The 11,016-nt window shown below is 39.3% G+C and overlaps 1 protein-coding gene across 1 annotated transcript; it reads left to right on the top strand.

The window, feature by feature from the left end:
• Positions 1-1,359: 1,359 nt before the first annotated feature.
• On the top strand, positions 1,360-2,451 carry LOC147522486 (E3 ubiquitin-protein ligase MPSR1-like). Its single transcript, XM_086593788.1, has one exon. The coding sequence runs from the start codon at positions 1,482-1,484 to the stop codon at positions 2,139-2,141; it is 660 nt and encodes a 219-aa protein (XP_086449914.1). The 5' UTR covers positions 1,360-1,481; the 3' UTR covers positions 2,142-2,451.
• Positions 2,452-11,016: the final 8,565 nt, after the last annotated feature.

Below are 11,016 nucleotides of genomic sequence, written 5' to 3'. Positions count from 1 at the left end.
TATTTTTTTGAGCTCTATTAAAATTCCACGTCATCTCCTATTAAAACAGAAATTTATCTCCTATTTGAAAAACATAAATCTTTTTTTACAATGGGAATTATTCTCCTATTTAAACAAAACAAATTATACCACTTCATCTAATTAAAGCGGAAATATTTCTCCTATTAAAATGGAAATTTCCTCCTATTGAAAATTAAGAGAAAATGTAGCGTATCTAATTAAAACGGAAACTATTCTCCTATTAAAACATAATCTCTCCCAATTAAAAAAACGGGTTTTTAAAGCTTAATTAAAACTTCATTTAAAATAATTTGTTAGAAAATTAAAACGGGTTAGCGACTAAAACGGTAGTCCCAATTTTCTAAAAAAAATCTAAATATTTTCAAAAAACTGATGCGTATTCACGGCCTACAAACTAGTTACATGTAAATCTAATTTAACCTTAGTATGACCTAATACTCAATTCTCAAGATGGCGTGATTAGGTTTGTCTAGACTTTAGAGTACTAATGCAATCTTGAAAACTTCTATTTTCTAGTGTAATCTTATTTTATTTAGATAATCAACCTCCTTTCATTTCATTATAGACCCACCTATATGGAGGCTCGTGATTTCAGTAAAAAAATCTACGAGCAAGATGAAACAGCAGTTAAAAGATTCAAAAAGCTGCCATTTGCTACCAGACTATGTACAAAATTAGAGTAGTGGCTAAATATAAGAAGAAATAATGCCTCTTTGTGATGTTCATATATACTTTGACCGCCACATCCAGTTTTAAGAGCAAAACATTTAAAAGATCACATATGTTTTTTTTTTTTTTTTTTACGAAAATATTAATTGTACACTCAAATTTTAAGAGGCAAAATATTTAAAAGATCCCGTTCAAAATCTAGTTAATAAAATCAAGTTAATGCTAAAGAAGCATTCAAAAGTTAAAGCTCCCCTTTATAAGAGGGGAGATGATTAATTGATTATTGATTATTGATGTCAAAGGGCTCAAGGCTGTCCTTAGGTCTATTCACAGGTCTTGTCGGTGTGCTAGATGTAAATCATCAAGTCATTGGTGGGTCAACCTATAGGTCAGTAACAAGGTTCTGAAGTCTCAACAATTAATATCTCTGTGCATTGGCATTTGGCAGAGGTGAAGTGGATGTTTAGTCGACTACCTTGCGAGTTGCAGAACGGGCTCAATCAAAGGAAAAGCCCAAAACTCGATGATCAGATATCGAGCTTTGAGCCCAAACCTTCGTCCAAATGTCCACTCCTCATTTTCCAGAACCGCGTAGAAACTTCTACATGGGCTCCACACGTAAACTTATCTAAAATATCTCCAAGTAAAATTCTAGAACTTTCTTGTTGCTTTCTGTACCTCAGAGTATATATCTTCTCTTTGCTCTCCTCCTTCTTTCTTCCAAACTTATCACAATCACACCATTCTCTCTCCACTCCTTCCAAAAAAAAAAAAAAATTCATACTCAATACATGGCTACTTCTGAATCAGATTCACCATCCTCGTTTATAGAGCAATTATTATCTTCAAGAAACAGAGATCTATCTTCACTACTTCCTTTCATACTAGGCTTCTCAAGAAGAGATGATTCATCAGAAAATAATAATAATAATAACAATAGCAATAGCAATCCATCTGAAGACCAACGTCGCGATAGGATAATATTAATCAACCCGTTAACACAAGGGATGATAGTGATTGAAAGTAGTAGAAATCTTGAAACATTGTTTCGTGAATTTGCAAGTAAAGATGGGCCTAAACCGGCATCGAAGTCATCGATTGAAGCGATGGAAAAAGTTGTGATTGGGGAAGAGGAAAAGGATAAGGAGTGTGCAATATGTTTAGATGGATGGGAAATTGGGGATGAAGCTAAAGCTATGCCTTGTAAACATAAGTATCATGAAAAGTGTATTGAAAAATGGTTGGGGATTCATGGGTCTTGTCCTGTTTGTAGGCATAAGATGCCTGTTGATGATGAAGAAGAAGAAAGTGGGAAAAGTAGTGAAGGAGGAGGAGAAGAAGAAGGGGTTGAAAGAGGAAGAAGGGTTGAGAGGGAGATTTGGGTGATTGGTGGTTTTAGTGCTAGAAGAGACGGGGGTGATGGGAATGGATCTTCAGATCATGAAAATTAATTTGAGAAAAGTTTTTTAACAAATGGTTTTCAAAAGATGAGGATTGTTAGGGGGGAAATTATAGGCTTTGTTTTGTTACTATGTTTTTTTTTTTTTAATCTTTGTATATAGCAACAAAAATTACAAGTTCTTTCATTTAATGATTGAAATTTGTTTTTTTTTGCATTAGTTGTGTGTTTTTTTTTTTTTTTTGTAGTGTATAGAGGAAGTCTTTTTTCTTTTTTCCGATAATGCTGTTGTATATAGAGGAAGTGGAGATGAAGTTAATGTGAATTTGTTAATATTATAATTGAAGCGTATGTTCGTGTTTTGATTGTGGTTTGTGAATGGTATTTTAGTGCACATTGGAATGAGACTTTAGTTTGTAATAGATTGGATTTTGGTTATGTAAAGATGATGCTCTTCGGATTCATTCAAAAACTTGCATGTGTGTAGTTGGCATAAATTGATTGATTACCTGATGGATAAATGGATTGATAACAACAATATATGAGTTTGTGGTGATTTTCCAACTTATGAACGTGATTGTATTCAATTGGGTCTTGTCTAATCTCTAAACTCAAACTGAAAACGCAATTTTAAACATGTTTTCTTCAAATTCCTCTAGTTTGATATTTGCTACAGTTCTAGTGCTAAATTAAAGGTGGTTGGGTAGGGAATTTTGGTAGAGTGGTGAAAGTGCTGATCTGGGGGACACGAATACCACAATAATTGATTCTTTTCTAGAGTGGTCTGCTCAAGTGGTTGCACTTGGCAATAGACTTGGAGACCCCAACAGTAGTTGGTATGGTTAGCTGTCAGACAATCCATACGGAGTGTGTTCACGGGTCCTGTTTGCAATTTGATCACTGCCCCACGAGTCACGACGAATTTTGAATCGTCAGATGTGGACTAAACTTTTCTTTTTATGTTACTATTTTACAATTTTGTTTTAGGTAAAGAAATGTGAGGAATGCTATCGAGCTCATCTTTAAAAGTTGCGTTCGGAGCCCGTGCTGCTAAAAGACAAAAACATATAACTTGTAAGCTATGTTGCGTGGACGTAGACAGAGACGCGGTGACTCGGTTATATCTCAAAAAGGTAAAAAGATAGGATGGGGACGCAGAAATTAATTAATATTTATAATTTTATTTTATATAAATTAAACATTAAAAACTAAATAAAATGTATCAACATTCTTAAATTCAAAACTCTTAAAGATAAATAGCCACAAAATTAAGTTTAATATTTCCTAATCACACTTTAAAAACATGTCATAAGTCTTAACAAAACAAAAAATGAAAAAATTGAGTTTTTTAATATTATTTTGATTTATTTTATATTTTTTTGGGTCAAAATTGAGGTACAAAATAATTGTTTCCTCCATCTTATAATTGTCCTTACTATGTTGACTAAGTCTCAAAGTTAATTTAATTTTAGCGTTTTGACTGCATCAAGTTTAGTTGATCCAGCAATGAAATCTAAAGCGTCCATTTTTATTTGCGTGGACAAACGGCCCATTGGTAGGTGCGTCCGTGTTTTAGTGGATTGGGGTGGGTGACCTGCCCCATTTACATCCCTAAATGCTATAAAGGTAAAATTCCGATGCAATTTTTTGGTGTTATTATTACTATTAACATGAGAAGTTTGAAGAAGCGCAAAATGTACTGATAAATTTGCGACGTTAAAAAAAAGCCACAAGTATAACTGATTAATAGTGGTCTTGTTCTGCAAAGGTCTCAAGGACACATTCCTACAATCCTACCATACTTCCATATAAATTGGCTTATTTCGCGGATCCTCACCCACAATGGGTAGTGTATCAGCTTAATTCATGACTACCAAGACGACAGGTGTTATAGACCGAGGCAGCATAATGCAAGAAGGAGAATGAGCACGGGGGATCCGGTATGTTGGAACATAGAAGGACCATCAAGTTGGTTTTGGAATCCGAAAAGGCATAGGGGTTAGCGAGTGTCACGACAAGTTGGAGTTTGTTTGTTTGTTTGTTTGTTTGGGCCCCCAAAGGGATGCTAAATAGAGAAAGAAAGAGCTGGAGCACAATAGCCAGAACACGATACCTTGAAAGACAGGTGGACAATTTGAGGACGTGGGACATGAAAGGAGATCATGGGATAGGAGAGTGGTTAGAGAAGATGGGAGCGGTTAGAGAAGAGAAGACGATTAGAAGATATATAAAGAAAAGGGAAAGAGAGAGAGAAAAGGAAGAAAAAACATAAGAGTTTAGAGGTTGTAATTTCTGAGCATACATTTGGCGCCGTCTGTGGGGAGAGAGAGGTCTACGATCAAGTGATTGATAAGAAAAGGTTATAGGATGGCAACAGTAGTTAAGAAAGTAAGAGGGAGACCCAAAAAAGTGAGGGCTGAGGGAGTTGGAGAAGAAACTATGAGTGTGGAGATGGAAGAGATGGAAGAGGTGGAAGAGGAGGTTCAAGAGGCTGCGGGGGAAGCAACTAGGCTATTACAGGAGGAGATAGGGAGGTTGAGAAATGAGAATGACAGTTTGAGAAAGGAAAGAGAATCCACACGGGGAGAGGAGGAGATAAGAGAGCCAGGAGAATAGTGAGGTGCAAGGCCAGCATGAGGAAACACATCATAGGCCAAGAGGCGATATGGGGGAAGGCATCACCATGGAGATGGTCCAGGCGATGATTAAAAAGGACAGAGAGATGAATTGGGTGGTGGAAAGGGAAAGCCAAGGGGTGGTGAAGAAAGTGGTGGCTGGCCTTAATCAGAATCTCGCTGGCAGATGCAGTATGGAACTCCGAGATGCCCAAAAGGTTCGCGCAGCCAAGATTCGAGAGATATGACGGGAAGGGTGATCCTGCGGACCACCTGCACCATTTCAGGCATCAGATGCCGCTGTGGCAAGAGAACAGATATGATGGACTCCGCTGCATGATGTTTTCCACTAGCTTGAAAGGGGGAGCTTCGGACTGGTATTATCGGTTAACCGCAGCGGAGTATAACCAAGTTCGAGGAGTTGGAACAGGCATTTGTGGACCATTTCATTCACTAGAAAAGGAGGGTAATAGATATTGTGGATTTGTTTAACATCAAATAGAAGTCCCAAGAAACACTTAGGGAATTCCTGTGTAGATTCAAGGAGGAGACTCTGAGGGTGGAAAGTCTGGATGAGCACACCGCAGTCATCGTTTTCCAGCATGGGCTAAAGCCGGGAACTAGAGTCCACGAATCTGTATCAAAAATTGAGGTCACAACCTTACATGCGTTATACCCGAAAGTTGAGAAGTACATACGTTATGAGGATATGTTGCAGAGAAATGCCAAGGAGCCCAGGAAGGTAGATACATCAGTACAGAATGTAAAACAAGATGACTAGAAGGGCAGAGGTAAGGCGGTGACAAGAGAAAGGGAATCTTATAAGGAAGAGTCACGCAAATCAGAGAAAGGCAGAGACCAAGTTAGAAGGGACATCCACGAAAGAAAACCATATTGTGACATAGAGTCCACACCGTTGAATAAACCATTGGAAGAAATCTTGCCACTAATCAAAGGGCTGCAATATTACGAAAGTCCACGAAACATCCCCAGGGAATTAGAAGGTAAGCAATTCTGCGCTTATCACCAGATCAGGAATCACACCACCAATGAGTGTTTCGCAGTACAATGGTTGATCGAGAGAATGATAGAGAAAGGTTTGTTAAGGGAGTTTACCAAAGAGGTACACCCAGTTGAAAGAGCACCGGCCGTGGCCAGAATCCTGGGTACAATCAATGTCATCTTTAGTGGAGAGACGTTGGGGAGGAGTGCTCACAGGGACAGAGTAAGAAGGACTGCCAGCTTACAGCAGATAAATGAGGTTTCGTGTGTTCCGCGATCCGTACTAGGGGTCGCCATGGGAGACGGGAAGATAGAGTTCACCCCAAAGGATTTGGAAGCAGTAACCGCGCCCCACGAGGATGCATTGGTAATTACAGTAGCAGTGAGGTAATTATATGGTGAAGAGGGTTTTGATAGATTGTGGGAGTGCTATGGATTTGTTGTTTAGGGGCGCGATGGAGAAAATGTGCATTGAAAAGAGGCAGATGAAGCCCCCAAGAACGAATTTGTTTGGATTCCACAGTAGCATGACCAAGCCTATAGGGGAGTTGTTGCTACTTGTAACTACGAGACCGGTGACTGTGTTCACTCGTTTCATGATAGTGGCCGCCGCCTCACAGTACAATACGATCTTGGGACTAAGATGGATTCACGAGATGAAAGCAATTCCATCCACGTACTATCAGGTGATCCGTTTTCCAACCAATAGGGGAACCTACGAGATAAGAGGTATAACACCCCGTGTTTTATTCTTTTATTTTTCCTAATAATAATAATAATGGATAATAGATAAAATAAAATAGGATAAGTGTTAGTGGAAATAGGAGACGTGGGTTTATGGGATAAACCTTTTTCCCTATTTCGGGGGTTTTTAAAAACAGAAAAAGGGAGAATTTCACATAGAGGAAAGAGAGAAGTTTCTTGCTAGAGATCTTGCTGACAGCAGGAAAGGAAGTTTTTCTAATAGCGAGCTAATAGTCGGAGCGTTACGAGTGAGTAGATTTTTACGTTTTTTTTTATTTCTCGTTTACTGTAGATTGTACAGTATTGTTCACATGCTCATTTACTGTATACTGTGTAGTGTTAACTACGTATACAACTTTGAATAACCATCTATTCCAGAAAACTTAAAACGAGGGTATTAAATCGATGATGGCTGCTGTAAAAATAGTGGTCGACTTATGTATTGGCTATGCGCTTTCGCATTTTTACCAAAAGCCAAAAGAAACAACTCGCACTACTTTGTTTTGTGTGAATGTGATTGTTTATGTTTACTGTAAATGTTCTGGTGGAACTAGATAAGCATCTATGCGTCTAATTGATTGTATTGACGGCGGTTGATGGTTGTTGGTGTCGTGAGATGGAGCTTTTGCAGAGCAGTAATGGTGTCTAGAGTTTTGGTGTTGTTTGAACTATTATTTTGCTTGAATTTGATTGTGAGATGGCTGTTGGGTTGGATGGGCAAACTGTGGAGTTGTGTGGACTGTGCGTGGTGAAGTAGAGGGGATTGTTTGAGAGTGGTAGTGCTGTGAAGCTTGAACCGCCATTAATGGTGTTCAAGCAAGAACCAAACTGTCCGGTTTTTTTTGTATTGTTTAACTATTTGTTTTGTTTTGATTTTTGTTGTGAGGTTTTTGTTGGTTGGTTATGGGTTGTTGATGGTTGTTTGGGGGTGGAGAGTGTGTGGTTGAAGCTTTGAACAAGCTTTAATGGAGGTCGGAAATTCCCAGATCTAGTTTAGAGGGAGTGGGTGGAGTTAAGGGTTTTAGTTGTACCTTTTGTTAATGTTGTATGGTTCTTCCTCAGGAGCAAAACCGATATGATGAGGAAGGGAGGAGAGGTGGCCGGAAAATATGAGCTGGTGGTGGAGGGGATGATCGAGATTTGGATCCGGTGCTCCCAGTCTCACCAGTTCTAACTCTATTTCGGTTGGGTTTGGGCTTGGGCCTTAGATTGTTTGTTTGGGCCAGCTCATTTCTTTAGTTCTTTGGGCCAACTCAGGCAAGTGGACTTGAGTGATTTTTGGATATTCACTCATGGGTTTAAGTTTAGATTGGGCTTGGGAAAGGCCAAGGGTTTTGGGCCTTAGTCTTTGGGTTTTTGGTTAGATTGACTTTGACCAGAGTTGAGGTTGACTTTGACCATAGATGACTTTGACTGTTGACTAGGGTTGACTTTGACCAGTTGACCCAGTTTGACTTTTAACTCGGATTATGCTTTGGTATATTAGGAGAGGTCTAGTGCTATAAGCGTGCTTGGCTTTGGGCTAAGACTTTATATATATATACGTGTGTACGTGTATTAACTACTCTGTGATATTTTAGTCTTTTATGATATACAACGCTATGACACTTAGACATCCATCTAATTAATAACGCGTAAACCAAAAATTCATGAAACATAATACTCCTTCGTTCTCTGAAATAATTTATGCTATAAAGTTCAATAATGCGTAAACAAATTTACCGCACCCTTTTTGAACTCTCCACACCTAAAGTTTTGGATTTGAGTTTTATGACTGATGATGTCATATGTTAGGTGGGCATTTATTAAATGTGTCATAAATGGCCCGTTAGCGTTATATTTGGGTATTCATTGATTGTGCCATGAATGACTCGGGTATTCATTGAATGTGCCATGAATGACCAGACTCTTTGGACTGCCCTAGAGAGGAACTAAGGTATTCACCTTGCGGGTTAGTTGTATTCCTTGAGTGTACGGGAATGTAGGGTTAGTTGTATTCTTTGAGTATGCGGGAATGACCTAAAGGTACATAGGTACTAAATGGTGGGTGTGTAAGAAAAGAAATTGATTAATTGATAAGAGAAATTGATTTGATTAGGCAAGTGTGTTTGGGCTTACTTTTGAATACCTATAGGATATCTACATATGTTAGATAAAAGTTCTAACTTTCTTTTGCAGGAGGATAGGACTTAATAACATTTTGTCAGGGCCGGTCCTACTTTTATACAAAAAGATGGATATCGGTAAGTTTTAATTCAATGATTTAGATATTAAAACGAGTTATTAGAATGAGTTAATATAATGGAAGTCTTGCTTGGGAAGAAACTATGCCGGTTGAAATTACGAAACTACCTATCTTCTAAGCTGAGAATGATTAAGTTATGAGAAAATATAAAGTGATTGTTTGGATGATTAAAGTATGACATTGTTTTTATGTGGTTAGTCTACTCATACTAGCAAATTCCATTTTGCTGACCCATGTTTGCTTTGTTTTGGCAACGTGGGTGTGTTCTTGGGAACATAGGTGGAAGGCAGTGGAACCGCGGCGTTTGATTTGGATTTGTTTCTGGAGCAGTCTGGGAGTTTATTTTTAATAGGTCTGATCCTTTTGGAAGTATGTAATAACGTAGTTGCATATTCATGAGAATACGATGTTGAAGACCTATTATTCTTAGAGTTTTATATTGATGATTTCTGAACGGAAGATAGTCTTTTAATAAAGTGATGGTTGAGAAAGTTTGGAGATATTTTGTTGTTAAGTTGATTCTTTATGATGTGGGTTTTAGGTTGTGACATGTGTTGTATCTACCCCGTCATAGCCTGGGTTTTTAGACAATTAAACCGAGTGATGTTTGAGATATTTATATTTCAAATATTCACTTTGTAATTGTTTAGAAATTCGGGCTGTGACAAGAGGGGACCAGGTCGTAGCTCAAAACATTCACCAAGTGGTGGTTAGAGAGTTAATCTGCGCACCGGAGAAGAGAATGCAAAGGAAGGGCGAGTCCCCGGCATAGCAATTACAGTCTGTGATGTTTAACAAAGAGTTGGCTGTGGGGGGAAAGACACTGGATGAGACTGAGACCGTGAACCTGGGTAAGGGAAAAAGAGAAACTGGTGTCTGTTAGGGCGGAGTTGCCAGAGGTTTAGAAGGCGAAGTTGGTTGCGTTGTTAACAGAGAACAATGATGTTTTTGCATGGTCGATTGAGGATTTGGTTGGACTGGATTCGGAGTTTGCATGTCATAGGTTGCATATGCGAGAAGGTGCAAAACCAGTCAGGCAAAAGATGAGAGGAGTAAGGCTGCAGTATGCACAAGGAATAAGAGTGGAGGTGCAGAAGTTGAAAGCGGCTGGAATAATCCGCGAATGTCAGTTTATAGAATGGCTTTCAAACATAGTCGCAGTTCCTAAGAAATACGGGAAGATGAAAATGTGCATAGATTTCACGGATGTCAACCAGCAGTGCCCAAAGGATTGTTACCTAATGCCGCGGATAGATGAATTGGTAGATTGAACGGCCGAGTTTAAGTTTTTCTCCTTCATGGACGCTTCGATGGGGTATAATCAAGTGGTAATGTACGGACCGGACCAGGAGAAGACTGCGTTCATAGTAGAAAGAGGAGTGTACTATTATACCCGGATGCCTTTCGGACTGAAGAACGTAGGGGCAACTTTTCAGAGGATAGGGGAGAAGATGTTTGAGTGCAAAATTAGGAGTATGGAAATATACATAGATGATATGGTAGAGAAGAGTATGATTGAAGAGGAACATCTGGAGGTATTGAGGGAAACCTTCGCGATACTGCGGAAATATAAGCTGAGGTTGAACCTTGAGAAGTGCACATTTGGGGTGACATCTGGAAAGTTTCTGGGTTACATCGTCACATACCGCGGCATCGAAGCCAACCTAGGCCAATCAGGGTGTTAGTAGAAATGCCATCACCACAGAATGTGAAGGAGGTACAGAGGTTAGCGGGAAGAATCGCGGTTCTTAACAGGTTCATTTCCAAGTCATCGGACAAGTGTAGACCGCTGTACCTACTATTAAGGAAGACAACTGTCTTCCAGTGGACCAATGCATGCGATCGAGCTTTTCAAGAGTTGAAGGGATATTTAGGAAAGGCTCCTATCTTGTCACGACCGGGGCAAGGGGAAAAGTTGTATTTATACTTGGGGGTGTCAGTATACGCAATTAGCTCTGTGTTGATAAGGGTGGTGGACAAGGCAAAGAGGCCGGTGTATTTCCAGAGTAAAACCATGTTAGAGTTAGAATGTTAGATGCAGAAACTAGATACAGCAGGATCGAGAAGTTTGCGTTGGCCTTGGTGTTTTCAACATTGAAATTGAAGCCTTTACTCGAGGCTCACTCGGTGGTCGTGGTGACCAACTTGCCTCTCAAATAGGCGTTGAAGGCGGACAAATCAGGGAGAATGTTGAAATGGGCAGTGGTATTGAGTGCCTACGACATTGAGTATCAAATCAGAACAGCGGAAAAAGCACAGGTTATGGCAGAGTTCTTGGCGGAATTCCCCGTCGAATACCCAACTTGGGGGGAAGAGATGAT

This window comes from Coptis chinensis, chromosome 1 (assembly GCF_015680905.1).
Source record: "Coptis chinensis isolate HL-2020 chromosome 1, ASM1568090v1, whole genome shotgun sequence".
In the NCBI taxonomy this organism is placed as follows: Eukaryota; Viridiplantae; Streptophyta; class Magnoliopsida; order Ranunculales; family Ranunculaceae; genus Coptis; species Coptis chinensis.
The sequence above is the reverse complement of the archived record's forward strand: the minus strand, read 5'-3'. Positions and strand labels throughout refer to the sequence as shown.